The sequence below is a fragment of the Plutella xylostella genome, chromosome 22, assembly GCF_932276165.1.
Source record: "Plutella xylostella chromosome 22, ilPluXylo3.1, whole genome shotgun sequence".
Lineage (NCBI taxonomy): Eukaryota > Metazoa > Arthropoda > Insecta > Lepidoptera > Plutellidae > Plutella > Plutella xylostella.
The window spans coordinates 10,381,963-10,404,568 of NC_064002.1; the positions used below are offsets into that span (position 1 = coordinate 10,381,963).

The 22,606-nt window shown below is 41.2% G+C and overlaps 2 protein-coding genes across 3 annotated transcripts; one reads left to right on the forward strand and one right to left on the reverse strand.

Moving 5' to 3' along the window:
- Positions 1 to 243: 243 nt before the first annotated feature.
- LOC105387820 (phospholipase A-2-activating protein) lies at positions 244 to 15,973 on the forward strand. The gene is made up of 16 exons (XM_048628880.1): positions 244 to 471; positions 561 to 794; positions 1,055 to 1,245; positions 1,471 to 1,612; positions 2,003 to 2,163; positions 2,598 to 2,739; positions 3,174 to 3,354; positions 3,969 to 4,078; positions 4,525 to 4,620; positions 4,884 to 5,045; positions 7,880 to 8,003; positions 13,217 to 13,277; positions 13,399 to 13,524; positions 13,917 to 14,062; positions 14,408 to 14,532; positions 14,767 to 15,973. Exons 1-16 carry the CDS (start codon positions 335 to 337, stop codon positions 14,933 to 14,935), a joined length of 2,307 nt encoding a protein of 768 aa, XP_048484837.1. The 5' UTR covers positions 244 to 334; the 3' UTR covers positions 14,936 to 15,973.
- On the reverse strand, positions 15,946 to 21,136 carry LOC105387835 (IST1 homolog). Of its 2 annotated transcripts, none has more exons than XM_038105324.2 (7): positions 20,814 to 21,136; positions 19,718 to 19,880; positions 19,038 to 19,257; positions 18,520 to 18,653; positions 18,025 to 18,156; positions 17,409 to 17,459; positions 15,946 to 16,908 (listed from the first exon to the last, which is right to left on the reverse strand). In XM_038105324.2, the coding sequence occupies exons 1-7, from the start codon at positions 20,993 to 20,995 to the stop codon at positions 16,684 to 16,686; spliced, it is 1,107 nt and encodes a 368-aa protein (XP_037961252.2). In that variant the 5' UTR covers positions 20,996 to 21,136; the 3' UTR covers positions 15,946 to 16,683. The 2 variants fall into 2 exon arrangements, with proteins under 2 accessions (XP_037961252.2, XP_048484836.1); XM_048628879.1 differs by having other exon boundaries at positions 18,520 to 18,647; positions 19,032 to 19,257.
- Between the last annotated feature and the right edge of the window lie 1,470 nt (positions 21,137 to 22,606).

The window sequence follows — 22,606 nt, forward strand, 5'->3', positions numbered from 1 at the left end:
TGGCATTGCACTTTTGTTTTAAATTTTCGCGGTATTCAGACTTCTGTCATTGGCAACTGTCAGAATTTTTTATTTTTATGTTGGTAGTACTGCCATCATAAGCACCACAGACAAGCTTAACGCTGCGTTCAAATAAATATTTTAAAAATGAGGCTTACTCCGAATTTGCAGATGCAATTTTTATCTTATTCACAGATAAGCTAGCCAAAACAAACCAACCTAGCCAATCAAATCTACTCTGTGGAGATGACATGACAACTTCGTTCTGTAAAAAAGTGTCGCTATTGTTTCTTTCTCTCGTTTTTAGTTGAAAACAATAATTATTGGGTTTCCAATGGCTATTCCAGATTATAAACTAAGTGCTGTATTGTGTGGGCACTCAATGGATGTGCGATGTGTAGCCACATCAAAAGAATACTGTATATTGTCTGCTTCCCGTGATAGAACTGCAAAACTATGGCACCCGGAAGGGTTCGTATCTTGACTGTTTTAATGGTAAAATACGTGATATCCTTACTAAATCTTTACGACATTTCACTTATAATTTATTATTCTTTCAGAGTAAAAGATTACAGAAACGTAGTAACTTACAAAGGGCACAAAAACTTTGTTTCTTGTGTTTGTTGGTTACCCCCCTGTGAGGCTTTTCCTGATGGTTTAGTTGTAACTGGAAGCAATGACAACACTATACTGGGGTACAACCTGCAGGACGCCACTGTACAGATCACACTGGAGAGTCATGAGAATGCAGTCTGCTTTGTAGCTCCCGGTAGAGACTCTGGCATACTTCTAAGGTAGGTTGGGTCTTATGATGACTATACATAGTACATTTTAGGTATTAATTTATGTCATAATATTGTTCCTTATGTTTTTTATTAAAGTATCAGTGATGCTGTCATATTCACTAAGTCCCCCTTATTAATATGATAGTAAATACATGCTACATACACAAGCAGAACTTACATAATTCTCATACAGGAGTATATCCCATCATTCCTCACTCCTGAAATCCTGTCCTTAGATTCTTAGCGTTACCTATTATTCATGTTCACAGCTCCAGTTGGGATAGCACAGCTAAAGTATGGAACATCAACAACCCGAGCAGCATTCCCGTCACCCTCAAGGGCCATCAGGCAGCCGTATGGGCAATAGTAGAGCTCAACAGCGGACTCTATGCTACAGCTTCTGCTGATAAGACTATCATGCTGTGGAATAAAGATGGCAGCCAAGTGAAGGCTCTTACAGGTAGTTAAAATTGGCACAGTAGTTGCTAAAAACTAAAATATTTTGTCCATGATTATAATGATCAGTTCAAAATGCTTGTAGCTCCAATTTACTCAGGATTTATGCTGGCTAACTACAGACCAAAAATTCACTCAAGATAGGCATATGGACAAACAGCCCCCTCCCAGAATAGATTACATTATTAGAAGTATAACAAATACTTATCATGATCGTGAACAATTCCAGGCCACACAGACTGCGTGCGAGGGCTGGCCGTGGCGAGTCCGGAGACATTCCTCAGTGTCTCCAACGATGCTTCCATCAGACTCTGGACCAACAAGGGGGAGTGTCTTAACACCTACTACGGGCATACTAACTACATTTACAGGTTTGATTTGTTAATTGATTTATCTTACTTACATGCACAAAGCCTTTGTTTGAAAGCTTCGCTTAGCCTTCTGAAATAAATTACTCTGAATAGGGAAATAGGAGCCCATGCCCTAAAATTTTACATTGGTTTTCATCCCTTAACCAATGGTTTCATTTGATAAGATTTCTAAATGAAAGTAGGCAATTTAATACCTACCTAATACATAATAAATGGACACAAAATATCAAATTATGCTTGTATTTGTATTTTTATGCTCCAGCCAGCCTGACAGATTAAAATCAATATAAACCCATAATTTATCCAGTCAATCATAACACAAAAATATAACAGAGTCATAAAGGCAAAGTTTCCAATTCCCAATACCCTAACTGCCCCCTCTACCCACAGTATCAGCATGAACCCGTCAGTGGACCCGTCGTGCTTCGCGACGTCCGGCGAGGACGGCGCCGTGCGGGTGTGGAGCCGCGGCGAGTGCCTGCGAGCCGTGCCCGTGCCCGCACAGAGCGTGTGGGCCGTGCAGTGTCTGGAGAACGGGGACATCGTCACTGGTCAGTGGCATATGTCATAATATCCAACATAGATAGATAGATAATTATTTATTGCACACAAACACAGAAATTACAATAGGAAATGCACAACATAGACGGTACAAATGACGGCATTAGTACTATATAAGTACCCTTTTTCACGGGGAAAGACATCTGACAGTACCCTTATTACATTTGAATAAGAGTAGTTTTTATTTGTAACAGATGACTTTCCCCGTGAAATGGAATATAAGAGTAATTTCTTCCAGCCTACCTCGGAGCAGTGAAATTATACATAAGAAAAGGACATGTTTATTTATTTATACTCACTTCAGTTACAAAATATAAAGTTAGGTAGAAATATTAAGCATACAAGGTAAGCTTATTGCCTTAAGCAATTTGTGCCAGCCAACCATTCAATAACGATAGTCTGTCAATTTGACAAATCTTTCCAGGCTCATCGGACGGCATAGTGCGTGTGTTCACGGCGGACCCGGCGCGCTTCGCCGACGCCGCCACGCTCGCCGCCTATGAAGAGGAAGTGGAGAAGGTGCAGGCCGCTTCCAAGCAGGAGATCGGCGGGTTCAAACTTACTGAGTATGAACATACATTTATGTTAATTTACATCAGGAATTGAGGGCTTCAATTGTAGCTGTATACCTACACTTTTGTACCAAACTCACACACCGAAGCCGAAAAGGTGCCCCAAATCAATTCAATTTACCAGCTACCTAAGGTTGTCGATCTAGCTCGACGGATACAATCCCACATGATATGTGCCGTTGGTCCCTACTGAATAAAATACTCATCAGTTGATTTAAAAAAATCACAGACAGAAAAACATGGAGGAGGCCTATACCGTGCAGTGGGTTGAAATAGGCTGGTGATGATGATGATAGGCATAAAAAGCCTATTTAGTATCACGCACTTGTACTATAATACACCAGCTCTGTTATCTATCTGCTAGCTCAACTGTTTATCACCGACACACCATGAACAAAATTGTTCAAATTTCCCATCTTTGCAACCAGATTACCAGGCCCCGAGGTCCTGCTAGAACCGGGCAAGTCCGACGGCCAGACCAAGCTGGTGCGGCGCGGCACCAACGTGAAGTGCTACTCGTGGTCGGCGGCGGAGCACAAGTGGAACGAGATCGGTGACGTCATGGGATCTAACCCGGCCAGTGAGGGGAAGACTATGTATCAGGGACAGGTAGATTCCAGTTAAGAGTTAATAACGTATATGATAATGATTAACGTATAGGCATGGTAAGCTTCGTAAGTAGCTACTTTATACTTTGTACCTTTTCAAAGTCACAGACCGTGTATGTTTTCATGAATGAATAGAAGGTTTGGAGATTGTAGAAGGTACAAAAGTGTACAATCATAGCATATATATCTTTTTTCTCATAGCATATATATCTTTTTTAAAAATGGATACCATATTTTGCTGTAGATTGGCTTTCCAAAATCGTCATCGATCAATATCAAAAAATATACTGCTCGAAATAGGACTCGATATTTCGGAGTCACAGATTATTCTTCCACACATAACCAATACCAGATATCTTTTTAAGATAATCGCTGTGGATACTGGGTAGTGTCGCACACTGTCTTTGAAATTAAGAATTTCACCGCATAGTCAAGACGTATTAAAGCGATACTTCTTAGTCAGGGACAATGAAACAAAAACACATTAGGATAATTAAAAATATTTTTCGTCCTAATGGCTCACTTTAATGTCTGAGGCCAAGATTCATTTCGGGTCGCTGAGCCAGCGGAATAAGTAAGTTACGTCCTAATTCATATTTCTTCCATCCCTTCCAGGAGTACGACTTCGTGTTCAGCGTGGACATCAAGGACGGGGCGCCTCCCATCAAGCTGCCGTTCAACAAGACGCAGGACCCGTGGGTGGCTGCGCAAGCCTTCATACACCAGTCAGTATAATGTTAATGTTGTTTCTCCTACTATACTCTGTCCATTATATTATTGGTTTTTAGACATTTGAAATCCCATACATTTTTGACGAATGCAAAGGAAAACCAACTTTACCTACCAGACATAACGATATGGCAAAAATACAATAACATAGTGGAAGCCCTATAATATTTGAAACGCGCCAGCTACTGAACTAGTTATACTAAGTTAGTTCGCATAGTTGATCCAGTTTTTCATACATGTGCGTCCACCGCAAACTATGTACTATGTATGAAAAACTGGCTCAACTATTCGAACTAACTTAGTTTAGCCGGCAGTGGACGTTCAGCTTTTTAGGTTTCACCATAGCGTGTCATGGAATTTAGGGCGTCTTGCACATTAATACCTTAATTTTAAATTAAAAAGCTACATTGAATATATTAAATGAATGATAACTCTTTTACAGACACGATCTTCCTCAAGTGTACTTGGAGCAAGTGGCCAACTTCATAATAACAAACGCCAAACTGGACACCACGCAAACTACTCCCGCTAGCAATGGGTAAGACAAACTTACTATAAGTAGATCCTACTTATGTTTGGAAGACCATTCATTTTAGTGTTTTATTTACCAATTGTGTAAGATTATGATCTACTGTAAATATTTATTTAGTATTAACAGTAGTATTGAATACAATATAACTTTAACACACAACATTATATTACAATTGTAAAGTCGAATAAGTACAATAGGAATAAGACAACTGTTGATGAGAGATACATACATATCTTTCACTCACTTACTATCCACCTCTTCGCCTCCAGTTTCGCGGACCCGTTCACTGGCGAGTCTCGTTACGTGCCCGGCTCGGCACCGCCCCGCGCCGCGCCCGCCGCCGACCCTTTCACTGGCAGCAACGCGTATACCACTGCCGCGCATAGCGACGCACTGGCTAACAAACTGATACCGCATGATCAGTATATACGGTGAGTTTCTAGTTAGTTTTTGGCGTGATGGTTATAAATACAAGATGGATGGTAGGGTTTGACACCGTGGCATAAGGACGACCAGACCAGATTAACGACTGTTTACTGCTTGGCATCCTAGTGATCCGGACGTATGTCCTACGAGGCGGCTCATTTCGATCACTAAATACGGTGACTATGGTGAGCTCTTGAATCCGTATGTAACTGTTATCAGTGGTTCTAAGAGCGAGTCTCCCGCGCCGCGCCCGCCGCCGACCCCTTCACTGGCAGCAACGTGTATACCACCGCCGCGCATAGTGATGCGATGGCTAACAAACTGATACCGCACGATCAGTATATACGGTAGGATTCTAGGTCGTTTTTAGCGTGGCTAGAGCGAGAATAGACTTTGTCACCGTACATAAAAAATTGGTTTGTTATACGACTGCGCCGGAAATATATAAGAAACAGGCATTTTTCCACCACTATATACAGTGCGCTGTTAAGATCCGTATGTAACTGTTTAAAAAAATACTTTATTACACAATTAGGTATAACGTAGGTATAAGCACACAAAAGGTGGGCTTAATGCTAAATACACCAGTGGTTCTAAGAGCGAGTCTCGCTACGTGCCCGGCTCGGCGCCCGCGCGCGCCGCGCCCGCCGCCGACCCCTTCACTGGCGGCAACGCGTATACCACCGCGGCGCATAGTGACGCGCTGGCTAACAAACTGATACCGCACAATCAATATATACGGTGAGTTTAAAGGTATTTTTAGTGTAACTAGAACGAGAATAGCCTTTGTCACCGTACATAAAGAATTGGTTTGTTATACGACTGTGCCGGAAGTATAATATAAGAAACAAGTGATACGTCCTACGAGGAGGCGGCTTTCGACCACTAAATATGGTGCGCTATTGAATCCGTATGTTACTGTCATCAGTGGTTCTAAGAGTCCCGCTACGTGCCCGGCTCGGCGCCCGCCGCCGACCCCTTCACTGGCAGCAACGCGTATACCACTGCGGCCCATAGCGACGCGATGGCTAACAAACTGATACCGCATGATCAGTATATACGGTAAGATCCTACTTATTCTTAAAACAAAAGAGCTAGATTTTTATTGATCTACGGTCTTATTCATAAAAAGTTACGGGAGACCTATAGGCCTGCTGTAAGCAAATGTCAAAAAAACTTTATTCATAAACGATCAATAGCGCTAAAGAACTCTCCAAGTGATTCGTAAAACCTTGATATGCTAAAGTTGGCTGGACCCTACTATACACCTTCCGTAAGCCTCCTATTGTACAAAAACATGGCGGCCGGTCAACAGCTGTTCTGCTTTATTGACGATTTGACATTTGTTGAGAGTTAATATTTGCTGAAAATAAGTTGCCATGGTAACGTAAAAATTTAATTATTTTTTTTTGTGGGTTTTGGCTTGGCCACTGCGCCTTTAAGCCAACGTAAATTTTTTTAAGTGCCGAGCCGTGGCTAACATAGATAATAGATATTGATAAATGAATGAAAGTTTTCGCTATTTTTGTTTATGGTTTCGTCAGACCGGCAACTTAATAGGGTAAATGTCAAAATGTTTGGTCTGTGAAATGTATTAGCATCACTATAGTTATTGAAGGTTTACGGAACGATTATGAATAGAGATTTTTATGAAACCTCAAATAGGCTTAAAGTGTTCCGTAACTATTGAGCTCAGTAAACCTACTTTAAGGTTTTTTTATGAATAAGACCGTTAGTCTTTGCCACAGTTGTAATAAGGTTTGGCCAGTGGCAATAAGATCTGTTGCTGACTAGCCGGATGTATATCTATAAGGAACTAGTATGTTGTACGACTGTGCCGGACGTATACAATAATGAGGTGATACGGTATTCGATATCTACATACGGTGAGCTGTTGAATCTGTACGTAACTGTAATCAGTGGTTCAAAGAGTCTCGCTACGTGCCCGGCTCGCCCGCCGCCGACCCCTTCACTGGCAGCAACGCGTATACCACTGCGGCCCATAGCGACGCGATGGCTAATAAACTGATACCGCATGATCAGTATATACGGTAAGATCCTAGATTTTTATTGATCTACGGTCTTATTCATAAAAAGTTACGGGAGACCTATAGGCCTGCTGTAAGCAAATGTCAAAAAAACTTTATTCATAAACGATCAATAGCGCTAAAGAACTCTCCAAGTGATTCGTAAAACCTTGATATGCTAAAGTTGGCTGGACCCTACTATACACCTTCCGTAAGCCTCCTATTGTACGAAAACATTCACTGGCAGCAACGCGTATACCACTGCGGCCCATAGCGACGCGATGGCTAATAAACTGATACCGCATGATCAGTATATACGGTGAGTTTATAGGTATTCTTAGCGTATCCGTAGAAAAAAATACAGCTTTACTGATTATGGTTTGTCCGAGACCCGTTCACTGGCAGCAACGCGTATACCACTGCGGCCCACAGTGACGCGATGGCTAACAAGCTGATACCGCATGATCAGTATATACGGTGAGTTTATAGGTATTCTTAGCGTGTCCAGACTTCCCTGGGCTGGGTTCGTCCGACGTATACGTATAAAAAGATACAGGTGATATGTCGCTCGAGAAAGCATCTTTCGTTCACTTAATATGGAGCGCTGTTGAATCCGTATGTAACCGTTATCAATGGTTTTAAAAGCTCCGTACACTGAAGCTACGTGAATCGCGTGGACCCATTCACTGACGACGCCGCCTACACCCCCGAAGCCCATAGTAGCGCGCTGGCTGGTGAAATACCATTTTCACTTCAAGACCCAAACAAAATTTTTCTAAACCCCCCTTGACATACTTTATAAATGTTTCCAGCTTCGATCAGGCGAACCTGAAGGCGATATTCGACAAGCTGAAGGAGTTCAACGGCAAGCTGGGCGACGGCAGCGCCGCGCTTAGTGAAGCGCAACTAGAGAACATCGTCAAGTTGGGAGAACTGGTGAGTACATTCATTACATGTATATTACCTACATTATGTATAGGTACTATACTTGCGAGTAATGAAGAAGTTCCACCTGCCCTTCTATGGAACGGCACTGTAACTTTTTTGTTAAGCGGCAAAATTTCTACACGGCCCTGCAAGGTATTTTCATCTGTGAAATTTGAATTACACAGAATTCAGCTAACCTGCGTATTAACTTTTAGATAAACTAAATTATAACTAGGCAAAATAAAATCTAAAAATCCATATCATGCTTCTTCTGTTAATAAAGCCCACCTGTTTAAAGATTGCTTCTTCTCTTCAATTGCATTTTAACATTACTATGAACGTTTATTATGTAGTCTGAGCCTATCTGAAACCTAGTTAAACATTGTGAGATTTGGCGTTTCGACTTTCTCCGTGTTCGGCATCATAAGGGTCACAGTGACAGTTAAATAAAGTCCATTTTTCTCTCCACCTTTAGTTTGCAAGGTGCGGGTGCCTATATAAATAGAGTGAGTCGCCCGCGCGCCTCAGTTGGTTTTTGATTTTTGAAGTGAACACTTCGGCAAAATGGCTCAATGTAGCCACGGTTCTCGTCGGCTTCGCTCCGAACGGGGAAAAATATAATATTGAATTTGCGGAGTCCTCGCTGCCGGGAGCTGTAGCGTGATGCGGACCAGGCGGCGCGGGGCGCGGCCGCCGCGACACGTGGCGTCGGGGAGCGGGACCTGCCGGCTGCTGACGCAGCCATTACTGAGGATTTCGCAACGAAGGTTTGAGTTGATAAGCCGTGAGTAAAATGCTATTATTTACTGCTTTTAAAAGCTCAGCCACTGGTCATAATGCTCCGGCGCTTGGGGTTTTTATCCCACGCAGTAGGGTCCCATTCAATAGTCGTGGTAATGATTGATCACATATTCCGGTCCTACTAGTGGCGCTTGAGCTAGATACTTACATTAATGACCGCTTTAAGTAAAGCATATGTTAATTTTATACAGGAAAAAATAATAAAAATATATTTTTCTACCCTCAATTTCTAATATTTTTAGAAAACAGTTGATAGAAACTTTGCTATTACAATAATGCACTTGATTATAGCTTATGTAAGGCTTTACAAACAGGAGCTTTCCAGGACCGTCATAGGATTTTTTACAGGAAGCACGTGGCTCCGAGTTTCAGTATGTTGGGACATTGTGGCATGTGCGACAAGTAATGTGATCCGCCGGTACCTACCCGCTGAAGTATCCTTCTGCCTACCGGCAGGCCGATTCGGTGAAATTGAAGTTTCGTGTAACCTGCACCCGGCCCTGTGCTCCCGCGCTGGCCGCCGTCTCGTGCCACCTGCATCGCAGCGTACACCCGGCCCTGCGCTCCTGCCCTGGCCACCGGTTCGTGCCACCTGCATCGCAGCATACACCCGGCCCTGTGCTCCTGCGCTGGTCGCCGTCTCGTGCCACCTGCATCGCAGCGTACACCCGGTCCTGGCCCTGGCCACCGGTTTGTGCTACCTGCATCGCTGCATAGACCCAACCATGTACTCCTGCCCTGGCCGCTGTGTTGTCCCACCTGCATCGCTGCGCACACCTGGCACTCCTGTTCTGGTTGCCGGATCCAAACGCCCCCTGTCTGGGAAGAGATTTTATGCTCAGCGGAACCGCCTGCACTATTGCTAGCACGGTCATCATCATCATCAGCCATCATTAGGAGTGACTTATTTAGAAGGTATCGAGTAACGTGCGCTATTCATCAGTGATTTTGGCATATGCAGACGAACGTTTACTGCCAAGCATAGCCATACAAGGGCACACCAACGAAGCCTGAGTAACCACCTGCAGTCGCCGTAGCCGCATCGGCATGGATGACGACAAATCGGGTAACGTACGTGCACCGCTTCTAAAAGTGTTATAGCACTTCAATTTGATGCCTCCGCTGAGGTAGGGTATTCTATTAAAGCAGCTTTCTTCTGAACTGCCCAAAGTGACCTGTAGACTGCTCCTGGGGATAGTTGTGCAATCAATTTTTTATTTCGATGTCTCTGCTGAAGAAACTGTCTAATGCAGCTTTTGTTCTAAACTGCCTAAAGATCATTGGACTGCTCATGGGAATGGTGACGCACGGTAAGTACAGGAGCGTTACTTTATACTGATGAGAAACGAACGAACGAGAGCTGTCGTGTAATCGGCACGTTTAATACATACAAACAGATAGCTCGCGCCGCAGTGCACTGAAAGTTCGTTTTTCGTGATATAAAGTGACCCCCCAGACACTATCTTAAGTGTCATGACACATCGGCAGATTCCAGCTTTGAGTATTTTCTTTTCTCGGCTGTGAGCAAAGTGAATCCCACCGGCGAGTGTTCAACCTAAAAGCACTGAGCTAATTCCTGATTTCGTGAAAGTCACTGTTGCTATACCATACCGCTTCACAAGTTACCGAATTTATTATGATCCTACTGTCGGGTGATCATGATCGGAGTGTCATCGCGGTTTCTGAGTGGCACCATATTAGCTGTCTTCCTTATGTCCCAGTGGATTGTGAGTGTGTATCCGAGCTCTTTGTTGAAAAATGCGTGAACCTCCTACGCAGCAGCTGTCTACTAGTTGTGTATCGAATAAATCGAGTAACGGTGCTCTTGCACGAGACGACTACCTTTTGGTAAAATTATAACTTCCACTATTCTGGGAACATGCATATACCTACTGTGTATCACATCACGTGTAGCCGCAGCCCTACTCAATGTACGGGGCTAGATAATAAACAATGGCAGTCGTCATTAAATTTCTATGAATTTCGAAGGTCATCATTTGGAGCACAATCCAAAGGGTGAAAGTACCTATTCATGCCTAAACGGCTTCTCTATTGAAAATGTATTTTAATTTGATTCTGGCGCAAACGTTTCATAACTTTTTTTCAACACTGTATCTGCTGAAACTACTTAGACTGACTGGTTAAGATGCAGACGTGCCGTTTTCACAATTCCATTTTAGTAATCCTCAACTGTTTTATGGATCTTTCAGTTAGTTACGTAACTAGTTACCAAGTAAAAAATTACTTGTGTCATGCTCGTACTCGCATCTCATTTAGGAGCTCCTGGCCTCTAGCTGAAGGCTAGAACTGGTATATATATCTACTAAGCTAGTACAGAGTTATAACCGGGCAGCGGTGACGTGGTAGCTGCTTGATTTATTAGAGTTTGCTGAAAACTTTCTAAATAAGTAATAATTATTAGTCATAATAGTAGCTCTTCGCAGTTCTTTCAGAATGCAATACCAGGTCGCTGAAGTAGGTAACCTTCCTTAGCTGGACAACCACAACAAGCCTTTTTGTTTTAAAGAATGTCACAGTTATTCGCAGTTCCACTGTAATATCGATGTCCAAGGAATTTTTCTTGGGTATAGCTAACTACCTAAGTTTACCTATAGATAGCCGCAAGCTATCTGCTGTTGGCGAACTGTCAGTTCTGATTGATAAGTCAGGCTCGAGGTGGCTCGTCCAACTGTCCATGTTCCCGCCACCATGATTGTTGCTTCCACAGATTAGAGAGTCTATGTTGGCTGTCGTTGCATCAGGTCTGATCAGGTACAACTAACATCTTTACGTACCATCTTTATTTAATCGAGCTATTTTATTTTGTTTTATCTAGGTTGACTTAATGGTTTTAAAATCGAACCTACAACAATGTAAGTAGGTACCTACATACGTATCTTTGAAGTTGCAACAAGGCGAAGCCTTAAGGTTTTGGCCGAGACCTGCCCTTAGTGTTGACGAACATACCTAAAGGTGACCTTGTTAATGTTTTTCATATGAAGTACTGAACATTTTACTTATCCTGGTGGCATGACTGATCATTTACTTACCCAGTTAAGACATGTTAGCCGGGTTTCATTTATCAACTATTATAATTGTTATTGTTGTGTTAATCAATCTTTATTAATTGATGTCATCTACCAATAAGGAATGCTGCCAGAGCTCATAATATTCACACATGATGATACAGAATGATAGTAGCCCACAAAATCGGTGCAAAGGCTTATAAAATAACTTTCCTTCCTAGTAGGACTGCACAGGAACTCGTTAACCGCCGAGTTAGTTAGAATACAAAATTAGACTGTGTGTTACTTGTCAATCTAGAATATGAATATAGTGACCTGCATCATGTTTTGAAAAACTGAATACTTAGTTATCCGCCAGTGTCACAGCCTTCATCTAATCTTTTCCAGTAGCTGATGAGGCTGAGATATTTAGTAAAATTATCTTCCCTTCAAGCACCACTCCTCGTTCCAAGGACTAGATGCCGCGCCAGGTGTTGCAGGCCGTGTCGTCATACAGGGCTGACTGAGCAGGTCCTCGAGGCTCCAGGGTCGGCTGCTGCATTTCTGAGGTCAGTCCAGAATTACATACCCTAGTCAGCATGTGCTGACCTGAGCCCCAGCGGCCTGGATCGATATTCTACATTTTACAACTTTTAAATATTGTTGCAAAGTATTTCACTGGTTCCATCCATTCGGCTAGTGTATGTTAAAAATATTGCCTTGACAATAACAAGATTTTGATCAATAATTACTTATAAGTATTGCTTTCGAAGAGGCACTGTGTGTATCCATATGTATAAATACCTACCTATATGTATAGGTACATACCTTCCATAACTTTCTGACAAGTCAGGAATATTAAGGAAGTACTTAAGTCTTATGTATACTTATACCTTTCTTTTTAGTATATCTATTACCTAGAAATCTATGCATTATAAATTTATAGATTCAAATATTTATCTACTGATACACTCATCAGTAGCTTATGGGTCACAGTTGGTTTTCTCTCCACCATGCGATAATAAACACATCTCACAATGTTTAACTAGGTTTCAGATAGGCTCAGACTACATAATAGACGCATTTTTCCTGAAATAAAAATGATATATTATGTATCTAGCCTATCTGAAACCTAGTCATTTCTGCATGGTGATATTACAACTGAGGCGCGCGGGCGACTCACTCTATTTATATAGGCACCCGCACCTTGCAAACTAAAGGTGGAGAGAAAAATGGACTTTATTTAACTGTCACTGTGACCCTTATGATGCCGAACACGGAGAAAGTCGAAACGCCAAATCTCACAATGTTTAACTAGGTTTCAGATAGGCTAGATACATAATATGTCATTTTTATTTCAGGAAAAATGCGTCTATTTTCCAAAATACTATAATATGTTTTATTTATCTATTTCAGAATAGTACTCACAGTTCGGAAACGTTAGCCTTATTGAAGAAAATTCTCGAATGGCCAAAAGGTACAGTTACATCTATAAATAATTATCTTATCAATGACACTAAAGTCTTCAATTAATTAATATGGAATTTTAGCGATATCTGATTTAGGCCTAATAAATGAGTTTTCCTCCCCATTTTCAGAAATCCTCTTCCCAGTGTTGGATGTGACTCGACTAGCGGTTCGGAATAAGGAAATTAACAGCGCTCTGTTCGACACAACGAACGGACCCGCATTTATACAATACCTACTCTCGTTTCTTACTCCCGGTAAGTAATGGTTTATGTTTTTCTTATCTATCTTTCTTCTTTCGTAAATCAATTCAAAAATTGGCTGTTTAGACATAATTATGTATGATGGTTTTAAAATCACATGGTGGGAGAGAGTGACTGGTAAGAGCTGGCGGTAAGAGATGGACTCTTAGAAAGTAACTAAAAAAGAAATATTGTTTAGTTGGAGAAAAACACTATGGGTTAGTCACGAAGGGATTTGCCAGTCAAATTAGTTTCAATCGCTGAATGCCCAACGTAACGTAGAAGTGGTTTGTTAATTAACTTTTTATCCGGAAGGTATTGTATTCGGAGGTACAATGAATGAATTTTTATAGGCAGATTGAAAACAGTCCGGTTACTAACTCTGTGCCTTTAACCCTCCATTACAGACAACATACCCGCCAACCAGATGCTAGCGATGCGTGTGCTAGTGAACGCGTTCTCGGCGCTCGCCGGGGAGATGCTCGTATTAGCTGCGCATGAGAGCATACTACATGCGCTGCTGTGTCTGAACGCGCTCAGTAATAACGCACAGGTAATGGGACGAAAAAAAAAAAAAGAAAATGTCGTCAAATCATGATGAAGGAGAAGTTTCATAAACTTCTCTCTTTTCGGAAAAGGCCATATTCATTTTAATAATGAGAAATTATCTGTCTTGCTTTTACATAATATCTTATTTATTGGCATGCACACAATATTATCTTGAAGAACTAATAATAAGTGTTTGTTAACCTGAATCTGAACTTACCCATTTGCACCAACCAATGTATGTCATAACTACATAAAGGCAACAGGAATCTGGATCACACAATGTTTTAGAACTTTAACACCACTAATGATAATTTCGCTGCTATATTTACGGTTAACGTATTCGTTTCAGATCGCAGCCACGTCCCTTCTGCTGAATTTGTCGGTCGCTCTCGCGCAACAACAAGACACTTCAGATCTAGCTGACTGTATTGTGCAGCTACTGAATAGAACCACGGATGATGAGGCTTACTTCAGGTACTTACATTAGAGTTGAATGAATATGTTGCATTAGTAAAGGCCGGCCGAGGCAAATACTGACTTACAACAGAGGAAAATAACACTTTGCAAGCTAAACAAACCGTACAAAATTTGTATTCATTAAGAAATACTTACCTACCTGCATTTATTAATAAAAAATATTCGATGACTTTAATCAAACCATACCTCGTATTTCTCCTTAATAACAATAACACATTCGTCCACCCACAGAGGCCTAGTAGCGCTGGGCACACTACTTGCGGAATCTCCCAACAAGCTGCAGATCCAGGCGAAGTTGATATCCAACGTGCAACTCAACAACCGAGTGAAGAAGGACGCAGCTGAACAAGATACCAGGAAGATAGCTGTCTGCAGTCGCGAGATACTGCGCCTGTTATGAGCTATATGCCGTGGAGATGAAGACTAAGGGGTAGCATCATGTCTTGTAGCGATGGACGGGGATTCAATAAAGTGCCACTGACAGATTTCTCAATGGTCAGATAAAAGTTGTTTGGGAAAAAATCTTATGCTGCCTCGTCTCAATGTTTGTAATAGACTGTGAGAGAAACAATTTTATTCCTCAGATAACATTTATCTGACTATTGAAAAGGCGGCCCAAAATTCAAAATTTATCTGTATAAGGAGGCATAAGTTCCTTTCACTGTAGCTTAAATGCCGAAAATATTAATACAAGTTACGTTTAGTACCATTTGTTTTGTTTTCGGATAGCGTCGCTATAAGATTTGTTGGTATATGACCCTGTGACTGTAAAATAACAACTTCAGTGGGAAAGGCGGTCGCTAAGTTTAACACGGTTTGTTTCCATTGGCAAGAAACGGTTTTCATACAAATTCAATACAACCGAAATAAATTCACAGTTGTTACGTCACATAGATACGATAATGATAAATGGGAACTAACCGTTTAGGCTTTGAGAATACTCAAAACGGATCATTATCACCTATGAACATGCATGTGTTTAATTACTTTTTCCAAGACTGGACTGCGGCTGTGGAAACTCACAAATACAGCACATGTGATTATGTAAGGTTAGAAAGCGTTTTATTTGTTTTGGCTTTTTATTTGTAATAAAGTTTGTACCGTTTTATAGTGTGTGCCTTTAGGTCAACGGATAGTCACCGCCAAAACTATGCTTGCTTTTGAACCACTATAATCTTGATACGGTATGAAATGCCAACGACTGAAATAAATATTATGTATTAACTTATAAAGCATGCTGTTTAGTATGTTAGTAAATGCAATAAAAACCGACACGTTTAATTTTATCAGATGATGTCCTCACAAATGTTATACATGTTTCCCAAGAATTTTATTCTGAAAGTATTACTTAAATGCTGAATCCATTGATCTATTTCAACATGATTACTTTATGTAATTAAAAGTGCTGTATTGCAATAAAAAAATATATTTAAAATAATTACATTGTGTTTTTATGTTAAACTAATTATAGAATTTATACAGTATACATAATTTACAATAGTCAGATAACAAAGATTACAATAGTACATTGTGTTCACCTTATAAAATAAATGTAACTAATTTATAAAGACTCCAGTTCTAGATCTGCAATAAGACTTTAGATAAACCCATCTTTAACCTTAAATACTCTCACTTAAAATGAAATTCAATTTATACCAACAAGATTGGAGCACTTTACAGGTTCTTAGTGACAATTTTAGGCCTCGGTAGTCATTGTAAATACCACGTTCATGCAATGTTTTATAAAATCAAATTAATTGAATACATAGACTCAACCAATTCTTAATTTATGATAAGTGTAGCGTTAATCAGCAAGGCAGGCATGCCTCACAGCCTAGCTATAAGATGTTCATAAATAATACTTTGTGACCTGAAATACGACATGATATTCCAACAATACCAAATACTTAAACCCAACCTACTATATAAGTATTTTTGGTCTTTGCATAACAAACATATACGCACAGATACAATATGAAAATGGCAGCCGTTATGTAAGTTGGAGCAGGAAAGAATTACGGATAGGGCGAGACAACACGACTCCATCTGCCATTTCAATACAGCTTAATTCTTGCAAGCATTGTAATAAAATCATGCTATATAAAAACTTACAACAACAAAAATATAGGTTAACTTATTTATCTTCATTTACTTCTTCTTCTTCAACTCTTCGAACCGCCGGTTCAGGTCTTCAAAGTCGATCTCATCGGGGGCATTCGGCGCATCCTGTACATTCGTATTAGAGTGGTTGTTGGACGTGGGCACGGAGGGCAGGATGAGGTCTGACGGCACTGAGGGCAACTCCGGTAGTTCGGGGAACGGGTCGGTGGGGGGCACTCTGAAGCGCGGCTGCGGAGTCGGGGTGGGGCCCGGCTGGAACAATGAGAGGAAGGTTTGAGGGTGCGGGTGTAAATTAACCTACATAAATAGATTTATTATTAGAATAGGTAATGCAGACGCAAACATAAATATAACAGCGGGTCCGTTATCGACGTGGATAAACTGAAAGAGAAAAAAACACTTGCGTGCCGTTCCATCGCAACGCGTTATTTATCGCAAATCGCGTATAGTGTTTATCTACATCGATAACGGAACTATGGACATGACTCATCAGGGCCAGTGATCATAAGATTCGCAAGTAAAAGATAAATGAGCTGAAAAATATGTAATTGATTGGTACATAGAAGCTCTATTGATTATGTACTCATCTATGTTTTACTTATAACTATGTTAATCCATAAAATGAGTTTTTCTGGTGGTGGTAACAGATATAATTTGCTGAATATACACAATAGGTGCTATGGTGTTGTGATATAATGATATCAAGATGCAATAATGAAATGAGACTTGAAGCAAACGAAATGTAAGATTACCTGATTGTGGTGTATGCTGTCGTAAGCGGGTGGAAGATTGTGCATTTCTTCCTGAAAATAATACGAGCCGATGCTAAAACAACTAAATATAACATACATTACAATACATGCAAGCAAGTCTAGTTCTAACAATAAAAGAAGCAGGCACAGTACGATTTATAAGAGAATATTGATATAGTGCTAAGTTGGTAAAAGAATATCTAGGGACGTAAGAATATTCAATACAATACTTAAAAGTACCTACATCAGCATTCTAAAAACTTTTAGGTGTGCAACTTCTTACTCAGTAGCTGATTACTATTTAATTAGCTTTCGACTAAACGCTTTTTACATGACTTTATAATTTATAACTTTGACTACTTATGTGTAGAATAAATCATGCAGAAATAAATAACTAACCCCCTTATTCATAAAAAAGTTACTGAACGGATTAACTATTGAACTGTTCTGTCCCTCTCTGACCGAGAACAATTTGTTCTTTGACAGAAAGTGACAAAACAGTTCAATAGCTAATCCTTCCAGTAACTTTTTTATGAATAAGGGGGTAAGTCTGTTGCATCAACAGTTTACTGCACAAAAACATGAACGCAATAAGTGTCAAAATAAATATTCGTACCTGCATGAAGCTGTTGCTGATGTCCTTGGCGTCTGGGGGCATGGGGTAGCCCATCGGCTGGCTCGGGCCCCCGAAGTTGGGGGGACCGCCGCCCCCCGACGCTATGAAGCCTCCTGCTCGGCCGCCTGATGGCTGGAATTGTACAGGTTGGATAAAATTGGCTTAAAGATACAAATGGTATTATGTATTTATGTCTATGTTTAAACTACGGATCCTATTTAGAGGACTAGGACTGTCCTTGCAAGAGGTCAGTAACCGGCAGTAAATCTACGAAGTTTTTTTTATATGTGTACAAATGTTGAAAAGGAAAGTTTCTAAAACCATCAAAACAGATACTAATCTGACTGGCAAGTAATTTCACTACGCACAAAGCTTAATGTTTGTCAAACACTAATAGCTAATGCTCGACTCGCTAAGAAGACCACTTACGGAGTCACTATTATAGTGGACCTCATTTTTCCATGTCTCAACCATACAAAGAGTCACATATCTCACCGTGGGATACTGGAAGGGCTGCGGCGGCGGCTGGTGCTGTTGCGGCGGCATGGGCATGCCGGGCGGCGGCGGGTAGCCGATGAACCCGGGCGGCTGCGGGGGGCCGCCGATGTCGATCAGCAGCGCGTCTTTTCCTGAGGGTAGACAAAAAATATATATTCGGTGTCCAGCACCACACACCAAAAATACACTAAAAAACAAAAGAACTTATAAAAAAGGGTTATTGTTATATGTAGGCATGTATAATAATATGTCTGAACAAAATAGAATATATTTACTACATACCTACTTACAGATAAAACTTTAATACTTATACATTAAGGTAGATATGTACTTAGGAACAAGAACAAACAATGCATAAATGTACTTTGCATTTAGAAAAATCCTGGAAACCATTATTTTTATCCAGATAGGCATTTATGTAGAGAAGTATTTATGTAATTAAATATGTGTGAAATTCGTAAATATTTAAGCATATTTCAAAGTAAACAATAATGCAATTCATGTTACACACTTACCTTCTTCCTCCCTCATCACGTGCTCATCAGGTGTGTACTCCACATTGTAATTCTTAGCTATTTCTATCAAGTATTTCTCCACCAGGATCTTGGGAGGGCTCTGTACCGACATCTTATGCTTTAACTTTTCACTTATTGTGTTCACATTCTCACTTCTGCAAGCGTCTGCGTAAATCTTGCCATACTTGTGAGTGAACAAGTCTGATATCACCTTTAGTTCCTGTAAGTGTAACATAAGTTTTTAAGAAAATATAGGATTTAAGATGACTTTAAATAGCATAGAGTAGTGTGGCCTTTATGAAACAACTTTTGTAAGACTGTATGCTATTCTGTATAGACCAATATTGGTTTAAACTTTTTAACAGCTAACATGCCAATAGTTGAGATTCTTGAAAAAAAATATTCACCTATCATTGAGGACTGGCCTCCTGCAGGGTGCTATGTTTAGCCCAGTTTCACCATACTTTGTTAGATCATTAACACCATGTTATATCATAACAAGGGATTAGTTGTTGACTTTTGATCTTTCAAGAATTCAATGTAGAATTTTTATTTTAGATGACACCATGTTACAGAGGTGTTAACGATCTAACATACTATGGTGCAACTAGGCATTAGGCTTGTATTTGTTTTATCATAATAATCATCATAAAAATATGAAGAACAGTATTGTTACTAACCTGGACATCAGTATGCATTCTCGGAGCTACCCAGATGAGGCTTGAAATGGCCTCTGCAAGACCCTCATCCATTTCCTTCATCTGTGTCACGAGGCCAAACCTCGCCAGGATTAAGTCACAATACATCTCCACTATTTCCATAGCTTCTACCATGTAGTCTTCTCTGTAATATAAAATATACGCACTTTTCTACACCTATATCCCATTTCACGGGGAAAAACATCTGATTCAAACAAAAACTAGCCATATTCAAATGTAATAAGGGTTCTGTCAGATGGCTTTCCCCGTGGAATGGGATATAAGGTGTATGGTGAGAATTAGATTTTGGGTATTTTAAAGATACTTTGTAAAACGGGTCCGAGACTTAAGTTCGACAGTCACTTGACGGACACACGATTTTTCGAAAAATTTATTTGTTGTTCATTTTTGTTTCGAATGAACTATTTTTTTCGAAAAACTATTATACGAGGGGTCGCAAGTTCGATACAACTGTATTACTAAATACGGTATTCCGATAAATTTAAATGGAGATGGAATTTTTTAGTGCAATTGTCACAAAAAATAGCAAGAGGTTTAGAATTTCAAAGAATAAATGATGATTTCATTTCATTTAAACTCTTTATTGCATACACATAGAAACATACAAAGTAGGTACAGATCATTACAGGTTGACAGTCTATGATGATGAACAAAAATGATTGACAAATAAATTTTTCGAAAAATCGTGTGTCGAGCAAGTGACTGTCGAACTTAAGTCTCGGACCCTTGTAAAACATAGTGTGAGTCCTATGTAAGATGTTAAGTCCATATAGTTTTATTTTACAAGGGAAAATGAACTTCAGTTACGCATATTAACAACCAAAATGTTTAATGCTAGTTATTTTAGCTAGCCCAACACCACATCTACATATAGTTGTTGCATAATTTCTTTTAATTTAGTACCAATGATTAGATGACATGTTTACCAAACCAATATAACATGAATCACTACCAAGCTTTGTTCAAGGCTAATGTTTATTAGTATGACTCACACTATAATATTGTTGAAATTCCCAATCTTGGGCCACTTAATTAAGTATTCATTCGTCATATTTACCTTATAATATGTTCTACTCGTATTTTAGCGCGTTCACTTTTACCAGCCCCGATATATTCAGCTATTTCCCGACGCGCTTTTAAAGCCAACTCAGTTTTCTTCTTCTCCAATAGTTTTAGTCGATTTATGGCTAATCTGAGGTGAGTTTTGAGTTTCGTGTAATTTGGATTTGACGCGAACATTGTGATGATGTGAAATTAGCCCGAAAAGTTAAGCTTAAATTGTTTATATTGCTTAATTTTTAACTTTTTTCACAAATTTTTCGAAATACCTATTTGCTTTCGCTTCACAAGCAATAGCTGACTGACACAATGACACAACAAAGGTGACACTGACAATGACAACTCTGACAAGAGAGAGGCACCAACTTTCAGTCTGTCATATTTGTAGATGTCCGTTCACTTTCATCACTATACAAGAAGATGTTATTATTTTGAGAATCATGGGGTTCATGTCTTATAAAGTGCTTAGTGCTTATAACGTTGGAAGTTACACACGCCTCTCAGCGCTCCTGCCGAGCAGACGTGTACCTCCGCTGCAGTCTCCTTGCCTGCCGCCCCGCTGCGACGCCCCGCCGTCGCCGCTCTCCGCGACGCCCCGCCGTCGCCGCCCCCGACCCCTCGCCGTGGTCGACCGGTGCCAGTCACCGCTCGCCGCGCGCCGAGGACGGACCTCCTTGTTTCCGGACTCTTTACAAACGATTATTGTTTCTGGACTTGCATACGATTTTGAAAATCCACACCATTCTTGTGTGGTCGTATCGGCTGATACCTTGCGGTGTTAACGAACCCGATTACGGGGCACTGACCCGGCTGCCCGATATTTCCCTTTTGGAAATATCAACTTACCGGACGGGACTGGAACCATCAGCCTTGGGGGAACTCCTAGTTGATCTCCAGTTGTCTCCCTCCCACCCCCTCCTCATCCCTATTTCCTATTCCCATTGGACTGTTTGGAGTCGGTCTACGGCCCGGCTTCTCGGTCCTTTGGGCTGTTAGTGTAGGGACCGTTAGGACCTGAACTCAGGTACCCGTAGGGACAACTACCTGAACTCAGGTACACGCAGGCGCAATTGCACTACCTGCGCCTGCCTAGGGACTGTTAGGGTCAGTCAGGCACGCGTACCTTTTTACAGGTACGCAGTAGGTACTCTATCTGCCCCCCTGCCGCAAGGCAGGGAGGTAACACTTAACCTCTTTTCAACATGGATTCCACTATGGACTCCATGTTTGAAAAGCTGCTCCTTTTCATACAACGTGAGGACCCTTCGCTTTTCCAGAAGGTCCTCACCAAATTTCAGCTTGGTTCTGCGTCGCCTGCCGCTCCTGCATCCAGCCATCCTGCTTCGCCTGCCGCCATCAGCCCTCCGGCTTCTCCTGTGGAGCCATGTCCGTCATCTCCTGACGCTGACTTCTCGCCTGCGTCACCCGATGAAATCGTTCCAGCGTCTCCTGCTCGCCGTGTGCCCCGGGTCATCCCGTCATCGCCCGTGTCTCTGTCCCTCCAATGTGCTCAGCACAGTAGGTCGTCGTCGCCTGAGGCTATGGACGTAGCTCATCCTTCGGACCTCTCGGACTCCGCTTCATCCGCTGACCCTGACGACGGCTTCACCGTCGTTGGAGCCAAGCGGAAGGCGAAGTCGAAGCTTCCTCGTCCGGCAGCGAAAGCTGTCAGAACCCAGCTCCCCCCTTCCTCTCCTACCCCCTCGCCCTCTGCTCCCGCTGTTCCGAAAGGTCCGAAGGCGAGAGCCCCTCCATCTCTGATGCTCCGCGACAAAGGTTCCTGGAACTCTA